This window comes from Numenius arquata, chromosome Z, assembly GCF_964106895.1.
Source record: "Numenius arquata chromosome Z, bNumArq3.hap1.1, whole genome shotgun sequence".
NCBI classification, from domain to species: domain Eukaryota; kingdom Metazoa; phylum Chordata; class Aves; order Charadriiformes; family Scolopacidae; genus Numenius; species Numenius arquata.
Genome location: NC_133616.1, coordinates 27,349,681 through 27,366,147, shown reverse-complemented (window position 1 = coordinate 27,366,147; position 16,467 = coordinate 27,349,681). Strand labels below are relative to the sequence as shown.

Below are 16,467 nucleotides of genomic sequence, written 5' to 3'. Positions count from 1 at the left end.
TTTTTCACAGTAACATGGGAGAACTTGTTAGTCCTTTCTCAGGACACAGATGGAAATGGAGGATCCCCTGATTTTTTTTTTTCAATTAACATATTAGGCAGAGAGGCCACTGAAGAGGTGAACTACATTCCTAGAAGTGGTCCCTCCAGGCCAAGAGATGATGCTTATTAACATGGCAGTTGCGGAAAACCAAATATTTCAGTTTACGAAAGTATCAACGTAATACTTTCCATGGCACTGCATCTGCTATGGGAGGAGGGTCAGAGAAGACGACAAAAACATTTCCAAGAGAATAAAAAGCAACTCACTTTATAAGGGACCATATATTAAAATAAACGGGTTACCCAGCATCCTGAATGCATCAGGATGGTACAGGCTCTCCTCTTTTGGGTACTTGTTTCACCACAATAAGGATACGCTGAAGGAACAAGGATGAGACCAGAACAAGGTGAACAACATACTGTTAGAATGCAACAGTTACTAAAAAAATTAACTGGGATTTCTTCCTCATTAAATTGCCTCCCTAACGTCTGTGTTCAAGAAGAGCAGATGGAAGCACAAAAAAATGCTAAAATCAACATGAGGTTATAGATTCCTATTCCCACAGGGCCCTGCTTCACAATCTTAACTGCAATATTGAGTAAATCTATACATTAAGCTTCACACAGCTCTGCTACAAATTTCAGAAATCAATGCTTCACTGAAAGAGCTTTGTAAATTGCTATGTTGCTGAGACAATTAGCCTAGAGAACTTTCGGCACCTTGAAATTAGCTACCTTTGTGGCACCTTTTATTATGTACTGTTATATGCAGTTAATGCTACCAGCAACAGACACAATTAACTGATAGTCTTCGGATGCTTTATGCCACCATGGGGCAGCTCCAAATTATTCAAAGACAACACAGAGCAGAGAATCTGATTTCAGGTTTACAATGGATGTCTACTACCCATAGGATAAACATACATCTCCTACGTGCCTTTCTCTTTCCCTTATTATAACCTAAACAGCAGGAGACTAGAGCATTGCTTTCCCTTCATGTTCCTCTCTAGATTTCTGTATTTGTGTTGTTGAATCCAAATGACCTATTCCAGATCACCTTTCCAGAGAGAACAGCATAGGGTAAGAGAAGAAAACAGAAAGAAGGATCATGTGTTGTTTCCATAAGTACTAGCTTCTTCAAGGGAGGACACAAACATAAAACCATGCCTCAGTTTTTTTAGTAAGTCTAACATAGGCAGAACTAAACAAAATAAATGCACTTCTAAATATGGGTATAAAAAATGCCCATAAGTAATCTTTCTAGTCTACAGGAAAGACATAGCTATAATTTCTTTTGTAATACTTGCAAAGCATCAGTATGCTACAGCAGTGAGAATTATGATAGCAGAAAACAGCATACTACAGTCCGGAGGAAAAACAGAACCAGATGGGGTAGGAACCTAGAGTTGAAATTGCATGGTATATGCCAATGTGCTACAATGAAATACCAGAACAGTGGTTTGGAACTTTCCTTGGAGAGAATATGAGACACAGAAGACGTACAGAGGATCCAGTTTTTGAAACTCCCATGCTGATTCTAGATTTCCTTGTCAGTCACTGAATTAACTTTACTGGGATTTTCCATCCCAGCAAGCTCAGACATTTTCATAACACGGATGTATCAAAACAGAAAAAAACAATATTAGTCTTTAAAAAGTACTAAACGTGAAAATTATTGGTGACAGCTTATTCTTTAGTAAGATTCACTCTCCAAGTAATTTGGCTATTCTATAAAATATTTTATCACAAACATAAATTTTCAATTAATTAAACTGTGTATATACTTGCTCATTTGTTGTCCTCTGCAAGTTAGATCCTGTTAAGGCTTCAATTCTTACCTGAATTGTAGCAAGCTGAGGCTCAATCCCATTTGTTATTTGTGTACAGTCACCATCTAACTGTGGAATACCAGATTCTGAATTTAACTGCTCTCCCTCGGTGTTAAACTGTCTCTCATTTGGCACTACAGGAGTGACAGGTTGTACTACAGATGCTGACAAGACATTCAGAGCTGTCACAAGCTGTACCGGCAGGGCATCACTGCTCTCCTTTGCTGATGGATCAATGGAAGAGGCACAACCCTGACACTGTAACTTGTCAGGCAATGGGTTTATCATCTTAAGACTCTCAGAATGACTGGGGGACCTCAACAAATCACTGATCTCAGATTCACCAGTCTCTATATTCTGTTCAGTGAATGCTTCCATGAAAATCTTCCCTGGGCATGTCAGTGGAAGATCTGTATCATTATTAGGGGAATGCTCTGTTACTCTGTTATCTGTGTCCGTAACGGTCATGCAGGTTCTCTGGCCATCTTCTAAAACATCCAGAAATATATCTTGTGCTGTCTCTTCCTTTTCAATTGTTATTATATCCTCCAGTAGGACATCCAGACAGAGGTTTACTTCTGGAGACAGATCTTCATTACTTAATTTCTGTGAAGTCTAAACATTTTAAAAAAAATTACAGGAAGGAATGAAACAACTCTTTTAAAAAACATGTAATTAATATTCACTTTAGAAGTCACCCATATATAAACATATATATTTTATTTGCAATTTTTTCATAAACTACAAGACTCAAGGCCTTCCCTAAGAAGTCATACAAATTCTTAACACAGGTTAGACTGAGGCCTCAGCTTCAAAAGTAGCACACTTCATCTGTTGACTTCCCTAGCAGTGAAAATTCAGAGTAAGAGAGACTAAGTCTGTTACAAAGTCAAAGATAAGCTATTGACAATGACCTGGAGGTGCTAAATGGCTTTAAAAGAAAGAAGAAAAAATCCAATCCTGTCACCCAGACACAATGAAAGCCGGCATATTCATCATAATATAAAAAGCCTATTTAGTAAAACACAATATATGAGTTTTGATTATACATTTTTGTGGATCCCACATAGGTATGGAGCATTTGTGCCTCACAAGTTTCAGTTTAAAATCTTAAGAGTATGTTTGGAGGCTGCACATTTGAGTTTCCACACTGAATACAAAACCACAAAATCATAGCTGTTCTTGGAAAAGTAATACTGCTGTTTTTCTAATCACTTTGAGCTGCCTTCAACACATGCACCCACTTTTATACCAATTAATAGCTTTCTCTTTTTTTTTTTTTTAACCTGTTTCAAATGCTTCTGCAGGATAAAATCAGATGCCTCAGCAGACCTAAACCATTTTTTTTCTATGTAACATTTGTGTGTAACAGTGGTGTTGCTTAGTAATACTAGATCTTAAGATAATCTCTTCCAAAACATTTTTAGACTCTTGCTGCCAGCACGTGGCAATACTGGGCAGTGCAAGAATCCTTTAACCATTCGTAACATACTTTTGCTAAAGCTCACAAACAGTAAAACAGAAAGAGCAGAACTCAGTATTGACTCACGTTCAGTTTATAAACTGTTATAAATCCCTGATTCTTTGTTGAAAAATTATTTCCCAGTGTGCTGCTTCCTATCTTGTATGTTTGCAGCTAATTGTTCCTTAATACTGACTACTTTTTAGTTTGCTGTATTGATTTACAGTTTCTTTTTAGATCACTACTCTAATTTGTGCAGACTTTAAATGATTGGGAAAAAAACCCACTGGCATAACTTTCTGTACTTGAAGAACTGTGGTATAAATAGCGTGTATGTCTATTAAAGATTTCCTAAGAAAAAGGCTTGGTGCGTTTGCTGAAGGGCAGAGGAAACTTTCATTTATATTAATGTAGAATGATCAGGCAGGCATAAATGACTAATTTTGCAAGATATTAAAAACCCAAATGTGAACTGAAATTCAACACTTAAAATTGACTGGTGTTCACAATGCCCCCCATCCAACTACAGGTACCTAAATTTCTTTAGCACTCATTTCTGTTGGCAAAATCCACAGGACTTGCTCTACTAGTAATTAAGATGTGCAAAACATAATAAAAGTCAAAACCTTCCCTCCCCAAAACCCATCCTCAGCTTTCACTCATCCTAAAAGACACTTAAAGCCCCAGTACCTTCAATTATCTGTTGAAAAGGAACAGAGGAGCTGCTGAAGGAGCAGGGCTGAGCCAACTGGGAACTGAAGTGAAAAACAGAGTTCTCTCTCTTGTGAACCACAGTGTCGTAAGTACAGTTCAAACACAGGTAAGTTTCACTCAAAGGAGGAGCAGGATTCCCCTTCAGTCAGTAGCTTAGCAGTAAAATATCAACATTGTGTAAATATAAGGTCAGGTCCATCCTCCACCAGAAGAGATGTGCCTCAAGCAACTCATTTCAAAAAGGGGGTCCTATGTAAGAATGCCAAAGAAAGAGTTATCTCTTTGGCATAAGGATGCTAATTCTTTTTAGGTTTGAATGCCAACCATCTTATGGCATCTGTGCATCTCTTCCACTGAGCATGAGCACACTACTTCGAAAGCTTTGATTAAATCCCACTATCCTCAGGTCTCAATTATTCCCAGTACAAATTCAAATCAAGGTGCTCCTTAATCCAGGCACAAATCCTGCTGATCTTCTAGCATCAGCCCAGAATCTCATCTCACCATGTTAACATGTTACCCAGTAAACACACACTGGGTAACAGCTGGGCCTAGCCACAGTCAACTCCAGCCTCATCTAATTCAGAACCTTGCACCACAGGAAGCAGATGGACAGGGAAGTCAAGCAGAGGTCCTATCTAAAAAAAAAAACAACCTACTTGACCATAGATATAAAAACTGTGTGTTAATAAACTCACTGCACCAAAGGCCAGTGAGCAAGACAGGCTTAAGCAAGCCTTCGATGTCTCCCTGTGCGCCACATGGGCAAACTCTGGCCTGCCACCTCCAGCAGAAGGCATTGCATTCACATCACCTTGGTGAATCTTGATGTGCAAGGATTATTTTTTTTTCCACATTTGAAACAAAAAGTTATCACGAAATTGGTGGCTACTTGGTGTCACAGACTGTGGCTTGTAATGTTACAAAACTGGACTGAATAATACCAAAGCATAAATAATAAGAGTGGATTGGAAATCTTAAATGGACTCCTGTATGTGTTAGCTCTGAGTCAAACAACAGCAGAGAAGTTCAGCCTTTCGATACGTACATATAAAAGCATCACTACAAAAGAGTTACAGCTTCAGGAGGATCAACATTACCAGCTTCTGTGAGAATGCTGAGCTGAAGATTACTGCAATATACTGGGACATGAGGGATGCAGTGAATCACAAACAGCTGAGGTTGGAAGAGACCTCTCAAGATTAGCTAGTCCAGCCTCACTGTCCAAGCAGTGTCAGATGCAGCAGGTTGCCCAGGACCACGTCCAGTCAAGTTCTGAGTATCTCCACAGCTGGACAATGCACAACCTCTCCAGGCAACCTTTTCCAGTGCCTGACTACCCTCACAGTTAAAAACTGGGGGGATTTGTGTTCATTGCTTCTTGTCCTATCAGTGGGTACTACTAAGAAGCCTGGCTCCCTCATCTTAATTCCCTCCTGTCAGGTGTTCATACACATTGGTAAGATGCCCCTGAGCCTTCTCCAGGTCGAACAGTTCCAGCTCTCTCAGTCTGTCCTCATATGAAAGATGCATCAGTCCTTTAATCATCTTCGTGGCCCTGTGCTGGACTCACTTCAGTGCATCTCTCTCTTTCTTGCACTGAGGACCCAGAACTGGACACAGTATTCTAGATGTGGCCTTACCAAGTACAGGAATACTTCCCTCAACTTGCCAGCAACAGTCTTCCTAACTCTGCCTGGAATACTGTTTGCCGTCTTTGCCACATGGGTGTATCACTGGCTCGTGGCCAGCTTGTTGTCCACCAGAGTCCCCAGGTCTTTCTCTGCAGAGCTACTTTCCAGCCAGTTAGTCCCCAGCACATAACGGTGCCTGAGGTTACTGCTGCCCAGATGCAGGACTTTGCATCTCCCTTTGTTGAACATAACGAGACTCCTCTCTGCCCAGTTCTCCAACCTGTCTCTGAATGGCAACACAACTACCTGTTGTTTCAGTCACTCCTCCCAGTACCGCCTCTGAACTTCCTGAGGGTGCATTCTCTTCCATTTTCCAGGCCATTAATGAGAATGTTGACGAATACTGGCTCCACTATTGACAAACTAACCACAACAGGAATCAGAGCTGCTATGCCATCAAAATCAAGAAAACAGAGCAAGACTTACTGGTGTCAGGACTTCTACACAGAGACTATGCTAATTGATTAATTTCTCTTGTACTTTCAGGAATAGATATACAAAACTAACATGCCTAGTGACTCACTTCTGGTTGCCAACGTGTCTCCCTTCAAATCAGTACACAAAAGGCTGGGATGGCCTTTGGTTCCTCTCACAAGAGGTCTTCCTGTAGCACTCAGATCTTGCCAGTGCCAATATCAGCCAATTTTCAAAAAGTATAACTCACTTTCAAAAGGGATTAATTCCAATCTTCTTAGTCCAGACTCTTAAAATTTCCTCTCTGGAGACATTCTCAGTGCACTCAATCCGCCTACTCTCCAGAGGCTATTAATCATAGGTAATCTTTGTTTCAAGGCATTTTGATTTTTTTTGTTTTTAATTAATTCTGTACAGAGAATGTTTCACCTAATAAACCTGGCATTGTATTTTTATATTGGTAGTTGTACATTTTTCAGAAAGGAACACCCTAGGGGATTTCAATTTTTTTCCTTTGTTCTGAGACAAGGGATACCTGACCATGTAATCAATCATATTTGCTACAAGACATGAACCATTCACCATACTGGTCTCAAATCTGGTTTTGGTGAAATAGCTTTAGGAGTACTGTTTTTTCTCCATCATTAATCTCAACCAAAAAGAAGTAAAATTGGTTTATAAAGAATTCTAACTTTTTACTTATAGGTCCAAATCTACTGCACTAAATGAAGCAGTCACAATGCTTTGGCCTCTGCATTAAACAGGTTATTTCAGCAGATTACACTGCATGTTGCTGTAAATTGCTCCACACTGGAAAGTCAGAGAAGAAATACTGGGAAGTAGTATCCTCTTCTAAGTTAATGTGAGGTTTCTGAAGAAGCTGCAGATGGCAGCAAGCCTTACATGTACCCAATATAATCCCCTCACTTCTCTTGGACTCATGCACTTGATGTCACTAGTGCTGCAGAAATCCCCCAAACTGTCCATGACATTGCAATAGGAGTTGGTAATAGCAGTTACTTGTTGCTGCAGAAACAGCAACAGAGCACATTTCAGTGACAGTTTCGTTGTCCAGCATCCATAGACCTGAAAGGAATGAACCAGTCAGGGATGAACTGAGACTAGAAATCAAAAAGCGCAAAGAGGGCATTGTGCCTCAGAGGGGCAATAAAAATGCAGAGGTAGCACAGCAGACACAAGTAACGTCGTGGTTGCAGATGACAGCATACAGACACATGATACACAGGCAAAGGCCAAATACTCCTTCATGAAATGCTGCCAGTACTTAACTGTGGCTTGGACTTCACTGACTGCAAGAATGGAGGGAGTGCTAGAAGGAAAAAGGGGAGAGGGGAAGTGGAGAGGAAGAAAGTGAACATTTGATCACTGGATGTTTATGTCGGTGGTTGCAGAACCTTCAACTCTTGTTCAAGATAGGTCTGAGTTGGACAGCTCACATGGATATATTGTTGAATTTTTGCTACTGTGTTTTCAGGAAGCTGTCAGGGAATTCCTTCTCCCCTCCAAGGTTTTCTTTCTTTTACATGCAAAAGCACTGCTTGCCAGCAGATAATTACTAAAATAATCAGTATTGTTTGTGAGATACACTTACAACATTCAGGCTGCATTAAGCTTATCTAAATTAGGGTTGGTACAGTCCCTGTCCTTCCACCTGCCTTCAGCTATGCATTTCTACACCCTCTCTTGTGCTGCACTGACACTTAACTAATCTTCTGGGGAGCTGGACTGAAAAGCTAATGTGGCTGAAAACTAAGCCAACAAAAAAATAACTGAACAGCATCTGACTGTTGTTCCTCAAAACCTGCTGCATTCTGTAGTCAAACAAGCACTAGTGTTGGCCCAAAGGAAGCAGCAGAAACTCATGGCAAAGAAAAGGGGCAGTACCTTGCAATACCCAAGCAGACAGGCTCACACAGTAGAGGAATCACCCCCAATTCAGTATCACTGAGAAAGAAGCTGACAAATAAGGGGAAAAGTAGCTCCAAAGCTATTCTCTGACTTTCACCTCATCAGCAGTGAAACCAGTCCCTCATGAGCAGCTTTAGGATTACCAAAAAGACGTATCAAAGAGACTGGTAATACCTATTTTTGGCCACAAGTCATTACTCTCAATGAGAAGGACAGTTACAGATACTCTGTTCCTCCTCAAAGATCTCCCTAATGACTCTCACATAATTTTCATTGCTGGAAAGCATGTCTAAAGCTACTAAAGGTCTTCATTACTTTAGCTTAAGTAGTAGCCCTTGTAGATTCTGTGTCATGATGATGTCTTTCCTACTACACTTTTATTGCCATGCTTCTGCCCTTGAGCCTTGCAAACTTAGTAACTGCACTTCCTACCCAAAAAGCAGAAAGGTTAGCTCTTAAGTTGTTTTCACCTAATGAGCACAGCGTCACTTTCAAAAGCTATGTGCCTGCTTTTTAAAATGAAAGAACCACATATTTTTCAGTAAAATATTCTCTAATGCTAATTAAATGATATTTTATATACATTCAGTTGTAAAAATACACTAACCTTTTCTTCTGAATCTTTTTGAACTCCATTCAAATTGATATCTAAATTTAGGAGAGTAAACAAGTATTTCAGTTGTACTGTCACTGAATTCCACTTCTGAAAGTTATCATCATCTCTAATAAAATAGCCTCACTTCCCAATTAAGGTTGAAGTTTCAACCATTCTTAAAAATTTCTGTAGTCATGTTCTCTAAGCAGAGTTGACAGTAAGATTTCTAGTTAGGCTCTGTTAGTCACCAAATCGTATTCCAGGGCTATTTTGTCACATTTCTTCACTGTAGTTTAGAGGCCTGTGTTTCCAAAGACTATCAGCAGATGGAACTGCTGCCCATTCCACAGGATGATACCTATCCCCTGCCCTCTGTAATTACGGTGCAATTAGACAATACAGCCAAATCAATCAGTAACTTACTGCCGCTGAAAAGGGATGTCCCCACCCCCCCGGGTGCTCCCACCACTGTGTTTTGACCTTCATGTGACTCCCTGGGAATTTCCTAATAAGAAATAAAGTGAATGGGTTTCTATTGGGTTGGTAAAAATTAGCTCAAAAGATGGAGCAGGCCTACACCGCTGGAAGCACAGAGGAAGGGCAATACAACAGAAGCAGCAGCTGGTGACAGACAGATCTGGGGAATGACCAGTAGCATTTTTGTTTCTTCTTTCTTACAGATGTCTTTGATTCTTGGATATGTTAGTAAGAAGTGTGTAGGAACCATCCATGACTCTTATATCCACGCTTACCTTACACATCCACATGGCACTTCAGTACTATGTGGCCTGTAACTTTTGTCAGAAAATTCCACAGCAATGAAATAATTTTAAGCTGGAAACATAGAACTGGCTTAGGAAAACAGTTATTTTTTCGGTCAATGCTAACAGAATGTTTACAAAAACGTAACTTGTAGTCCAAAACAACTATGAAAACCAAACAACTATTGTAAAGGTCACATATAGTCAGAGTCTAAATAAACCTATGCAGTTACTCATCTTCAGCTTCTCAAATGAATTTGCCACAGCTAGAGCAACTTTCAGTTTTGTACAAAATACAACATACCTACAGAATTATTTTGCTGTCCCTCTACTGCAGCATTTAGTGCAAAACCAGGCTTAGAAATATTTTCAGGAAGTGACTGAAAGTTAATCCAACCCCTAGAATTAAACAATACAGGAAAATGTTCTTATTCAGGAAGAACTGTTACCTGCTCAGCTTAAGAAAATTTCTACAGTACTTTATTTATGCGGTTTTGCACTTACAATTATTTGTGGAAACAACTGTAGTTATTTTAGAGGCATACTTCTGTTTACAAGGACATAGAGTAACTAAGACTTCCAGATTTCCTAAGTGGAGCAAGGTACGTTTATACATTCATCTCTAAGTGAAAAAATGGCCTTTCCCATTTTTTATTACTTCTTTCAGCATTTCTATTATAAATCCATCTTCTATAGCTTCTACGAATAAAATGTCTAATATTATTTATTACAGTTTTTTGTTTATTTGTCTAGTGGTTTTCCCTGAGTAGTTTACTGTCATTCCTGTTGCTTATTCCCTTATACCATTAAAGTAACATCATCAATAAAAACAAATAAGGTACGGTTTGACCCATATTGGACACAGAATTACCCCAGACATAAATATAGATCCTTCACTAACCAAACAAGAAAACTGCATCACAGTAGAACATTGAGAATAAGACAACATACAAATGGAGGTATAACAGAATTGTTTAATTACAGTATGCCTGACCAGAATTCCTATGTGACGCATTATACTCACTGCAGTAGAGACTCAGACTGGTTAGATGCGCATGCCTCTTGAGCTACCTGAATGGAAAAAAAAAATTAACCACTTAGTAAACATTTTTCTCAACTTTACTACATCCTTATCTTCTTCCATCTCATTTCCCTTTGAGCTGGGAAATGGAATTTTTAGATCTGATCTTTACATACATTACTAGTAAGACACAAAAGCTATTCCACTTAGATCTTTTTTTTACGTGTCCTATTTGAGAAAAACATTGAAAAATAGATCAAGTCTACAAAAGACAACACTCACCCAGAAGGAAACCACACCTATGCAAGTAAGACATGACTGCTTTAAACTTTAGGTGTTTTATACATCAAAAGACCAAAACACAAGGTGTTTTTATTTCAACTCCCAGTTTTTGTCTTATTTTTGTAACAATTCCCTCTTTTAATTAAAAAAGAGAGGGTGCTGCTCCAGGGACTGTGGAGTTTTGTACACAACTATTGATATCGCTGCAGAAAGCAGAATTAAGGAACTTGGCTGACAAGACCTGCACATCAGAAAGCTCTAAGTGGCAGGGCTGCTACATGCAGACACAGGAAAGGGCAATGGAGGTAAGCAGAGAGCTACTGCCAGAGCAGGAGCCAAATTCAAACTCTTTAGTAACAGGAGCCTGGATCTGCTTTATACACCTCCAACTGTACGTACGGAAGAGACCTCCTCTAGTATGGAAAAAGAAGCCTTTATTTCAAGTCCAAGGCAACCGAGGAACCATTAAGATGATGTGAACCATTAAGATGCAAGTGAACTGCAGAACAGTTCTCTTCCAGATGAGCTGAAGACTGGGGATTACTAGTGGACTATCGGCATACTGGCTGCCATTTTAAGCAAATCATTGACGTACAGTGGAGAACATTCACAGCATTAGGAAAACTCTGGGAAAGAACATCTTGGTGTGGACACCAAGTGATGGCTTATTTGGCTTGCACAAGGTATTAGCAAGACAGTAAGAACAACCATTTTAGAAATTACATGGAGAGCAACAGGTGGAGATTGCCCAGTAGGAAGGACTGCTAAAAGGTTTCCTGGAATGGAACAGATTCTTTAGAAACAGTTTGTGCAACAATTATTGACTGATGTAGTTCCAAAATATGGCAATGGGATAGTTGGCAGAAAGTTGTTGACCTGCTGAATACACTCTTTGTACGAATCAGCTTGGGTATTTACACAGACCACTATCCAGAGACCAAGCGAGGTCAGGAGGATAGCAGAACTACTAAATCTCTTCAACTGGCTAACATTGCTCAGGTAGACGCTTAAAGCTCAGTTGTTTCTCAGAAGACGGAGGAGCTATTTTGTTTGCTAAAATATTAGGTTCTAAGCAAAATCAGTGTACTGCTGATTGGTTGACAGGTGTTCTCAAGTCATAGAAATTACACAAATAGCATTTATGACCACTGATTGCAAGTACTGGGAATCCTTTTGTCCTGCTCTCTTCTTTTTGGCAAGGAAATTCATGCAAAACTCAACTGATTTTTCTTGTTTGAGCACTTATTTATACAGCCAACTATCCGAGGGGACTGCGAACATGTTCCAAAAAAAGACTAATGCTTAAAAGCGGCAAGTGCCACCTAACAACTTTAGGTGCACTTCAACTAACTGGGCAAGCAAAAAAAAAAGCCTGAAAAAGGTGAAAGCACAAACTTACAATCATAAGGCCTGCCTGAAAAAGCCATGGAGTAGGCTGTTAACAGAAAACGGAAACAACTTGTCAGTTGGAAAGAACCTGAATCCTAAAAAATCTGTCTGTATACCTAATGCATCTCTGGTGGAAGAAAAGTCTTATTTACAACCTCTAGTAGAATCAAGGATAGGACTCATATCCCAAGCTTCCCCCAACCCACGTGAAGTACAGAGAAAGCCAAGACTCGTTGGAACAAATGGAAGAGATGCTAAATTTCCTGAAAAAATTCTGCCACTCCAGGCTGCATGACCCTTGTATCACATTGCATCAAGATGCTGTATTCACGTAAGATCATTTCTGAGGACACAATAGATGTGAAAGCTTCTATGTAAGCACGTTCCATGTTAGGTCTCAGAGTGGCTAAAGAGCCACACTGGCGCAATCTACACATGCAAGCATCACACATGACAGCCCAATAGCGTTCCTTAGAGCATTTAGTAAAGATTTAAATTTTATACTGTCCCCATGCTGTGCATGACCAAGCTGCCAGTGAAGTGCTATACAGGCCTCACCAAAAAAACAAAAACTAAAGAAAAAAAAAATTTAGTTATCCAAACTATTTGGTGAAAAGTATTACATTTCTTTGTTTTTCTGACTTTTCCTTTTGTGGACAGGGGGTTTGTCCTTACACTTGAAAGAATCCCTTACTGGGATTGCAGACTGGCTACTCTTGTGAGAGCCATGAAGCCAAAGACTTTGGCTGGCAGTAGATGGTCAGATCAGCTCCCAGAGGACAGAAAGAGAGAGTAAATGGCACTTCCCTCATTCCCTCTGATCTTAGAAAACTGTAATAAACTTCAGTCAAGACAACCCTGGAACATGCAAGCAGCAAAATAAACTTATGGAGAAAAGCCCTTGAAACAGTGTCTTTTTGATCTTGCTCACTGTTCCCTGCACTGTCATTTGAGACAACTGATTTGTAATTATGTAATGCTCTGTAAAAACATTCCCTTCAGTAGAAAGAGTGTCTTTTTTTTTTTAGTGCTGTTTCTGTCATCTAGGAAACAGTTTAGTTCTTTTAAAAAACACCTCTCATACTGGAATAAGGATACATAGATAGTGGTCTTTGGAATGGTGAATCCACAGCGCTGAAAAGAGTGTTAACAGTCCCAGGCTTTAAAACAGCCTCAGTTGGAGTAGAGACCTGTTTGTTTCCAGTTATTTCATGAGCATGTCCTATGCAGGTGGAAAGCTGATTGCTCAATTGTACAGCAGTTTATGGGCCAGCTACCAACTGTGGCAAATATATTAAAATGCAGGCTAATTAGTAGATTAGAGAATACATAGAGTAGAATTAATTACCCCATCATCATGCAAGCAGACATTTTATTTTGCAATTCAGATTATTATCTCTTTCTTTTTTAAAGAAACAACTGTCCAATCGCTGGATAACAGCTAATCTCATAATGAGTAACCAAGGGTGTATTCTGGCACGGTTAATCCACATGGTTATCTTCCAGCTCCTGAAGGGAACATACGAAAAAGTTTGTGGTCCACGACTTCTTCATCTTTGTTATGTGCTTGCTTCTCAAATTTGAAAGGTTATACCCTCGTGAAACATCATGGAAGAGCTTCTGGCACCTTCCTGGAGAGAATGTGTTACACACATGAGAACTATCTTCCCATAAAAATCATTTCAGCTGCAAGCCACCATGCTTGCACATAAAGAATGGGAGGCCCACTGAGTTTACTAATAATTAATAGTTAGATATGTGTAGCAAGAGACATACCATTTCTGTATCTACTGGATTTATCTGTTCTTCCTTCTGACTGTATGTGGGATCAAAAAATTTCTGTATAAAACAGATTTCTGGAGAGGGAGCTCCTAGGAAAAAAAAAAACCAACCACATGGAAAATACAGTAATTAAAGAAGTTTTGATTGCCTTAATTTCTACGTAACTTTCTGTAACTCCATAAATTTCTACATAACTCAGTAATTGAGGCATATGTATCAAAGCTTCTGATATGCAATGGACCTAAGTGGTTAAACAGTCTATCTAACTAGATTTTGAAATTACAATATGGGAGAAGTAAGAAATTAATAAAACCAGCTGGAGGGAGAATTTATTTCACTTGGTGTTCTGGAATCCTCCTTGAGTTCATGCTGGAGATTAAGTCTTTCATCTGATTTTTTAAACTAACAACTGGAATTTTGGTAAGCTGTTTGATCCATTTGAGTAAAAATATTTGTAGTCCTATATGGAATACTTTCTTTAATGACTATGCAAATGAAGAACTTGTCTCTGGAAAAAAAACATAAAAATCCTTAAAGTTTGACCCTTAAGTTTCAAAACTAGAATGCTGTTACTGACATTAATAAAATACCCATCAAATTAATATTTATGTTACAAATCTCATCACCAAATTGCTACTATACAAGTAAGCACAAATACATGAATAATTAAATACTCATTTCACCTTACGGAATATAAAATGCCGCAGGCATAATGCTAAAAATATCATAATCTATTGCATTTACAGAAACAAAAAAACCAAAACCACTCAGCCCTCAGACAAATCCCCACTCCACAAGCTGAACAATGACTCAAATAAACATGCCTTAAACCATGTATGTTGAATGTTCCCAGGTCTTAATTCCAGTGGATAACCACAGGTAAGTTTTCAAAATGGGATGCTGCTTCTTTCCTCAGACAAAACTGTTGAGCAACTATGAAAGGTTTAGCATCAGGAAATCATACCCATAGGAAAAGTTTTTGCATATTTCAGTGGGCTGTAGATATGATTTATATTAACTTATGTAACTATATTAACTGGTAGCAGTAAAACTATTATGTAACTACAACACGCTTGCTCACGCAACCTGAGTTATTAGGAAAGATTTTAAGGCTCTAAATGAGTGTGCATGCATTTATTTTTAAAGTAATTTAATAATACACTTCAAATAATGCCCTTAAGTATCCTTATCCAACTTTTGTATGTTAAAATTTTGTATATTATAAGGTTTTTCAAATACTATCTGCAACTAGAGTTACATATGACTATTATGTGTCTAGATTCTATTTATTTTGTTCTGCTGAAATAAAATACACACCTCTAAACAAAAAATATATCCCTATATATAGTTCAAACACTTCTCAAGACAGGTATTCTCAGTTATAGTACACAGGAAGAATGGAAAAATTAAAAGCGAACCTATTTTTCAAATATTAAAAAGGTGCTGAACATTCTTCTAAAATACAAGCTAAAACTATGGATATAGCAAAAATGCACATACAGTTCATAAGAATGAACTTTGTGCAAAACTGAAGTTTAAAGGAGGTCCACAGCAACAGTTCACAGAAACTGACTGAAACAGACTGAAAAACAGATCTGTCCTACCTTCATTAATTCCTACTCCAGTTGTTAAGGTCATGTCCTTCTCAAGAAAAAGCAACCTTTGTGGCAAAAAAAAAAAAAGGCCATTAAACAGTTGTATGCTCTGTTTTTCAGTCCTATAAACTCAAAAGGGCACTTGATGACATCCATCTCAGCCTCTGCTGTCAAGACACTGCTAACTGCACGCTGGGGCAAGTGCACCTCTATTGCCAACACCAACAGCGTAGGACCCCAAAACTGTGAGGATCTACCCCATATTCTGCACAGGAAACCTTCAGTACGGAGGTACATCACCACTTTACGTACTTCCAAGCAACACTGAGCCACACCACCAGTACAAAGAAGTGCAGCTGCTCTGTAGTTTCAGTTCTTTGCCATGTCTTATCAAGTTAAAGTTGGGGAGAAATGACATCAGCCACAACCGCATTTAAAGTGTTTTTTTTATTTTCTCTGAGTTGGGTTCTGGTTATGTTTCACCTCCACTGACGAAGATGTTATTCAGGAGGGCCTGGAGGCACAAACTGGGAGGCCCACAAGGTGGGTCAGCGAGTGGGTGGGTGTAGGGGTGTCTGTAAAATCAACGGGGGACCATTTGCAGAGCTAAGAACAACTGAGTCTAAGGGTATACAAAACTGGTCTGAACAGAGAAACAAAAAAAAGATTAAAAAAAAAAGGAAGAAAACCCCAAAACTAAAAATACACATTTAAGAAATAATCGAGCTGTTCCGCACTCCGGGCCCGCCTTTCCTCAGGCAGGCCCCTCAGTCCGCCGCCGGCGGCCCCCGGCTTTTCCCTGCGCCGCACCTGCCGCCGCGCTCGCCCGGGTAGGCGCAGCTCAGCGGCACACCGCGTTATCACCTCCTCCTACGGAACTCTTCTTCCTCCACATCGCTCTCTGTCACAGAGCCCTCCACCACGGTCTCGTCGCTGTCGCTGTCGTCCCGACCCCCCAT

The 16,467-nt window shown here is 39.4% G+C and overlaps 1 protein-coding gene across 1 annotated transcript in view; it reads right to left on the bottom strand.

Annotated features, from left to right (window-relative positions):
* ANKRD31 (ankyrin repeat domain 31) overlaps positions 1–16,467 on the bottom strand; it is a 57,191-nt gene extending 40,724 nt beyond the window's left edge. The window contains exons 1-7 of the mRNA XM_074166333.1: positions 16,373–16,467; positions 15,518–15,573; positions 13,923–14,002; positions 10,464–10,510; positions 9,744–9,838; positions 8,691–8,731; positions 1,826–2,476 (exon numbers count right to left, since the gene is read on the bottom strand). Coding sequence (XP_074022434.1) covers positions 1,826–2,476; positions 8,691–8,731; positions 9,744–9,838; positions 10,464–10,510; positions 13,923–14,002; positions 15,518–15,573; positions 16,373–16,467 — 1,065 coding nt within the window. The remainder of the gene's footprint in view (positions 1–1,825; positions 2,477–8,690; positions 8,732–9,743; positions 9,839–10,463; positions 10,511–13,922; positions 14,003–15,517; positions 15,574–16,372) is intronic.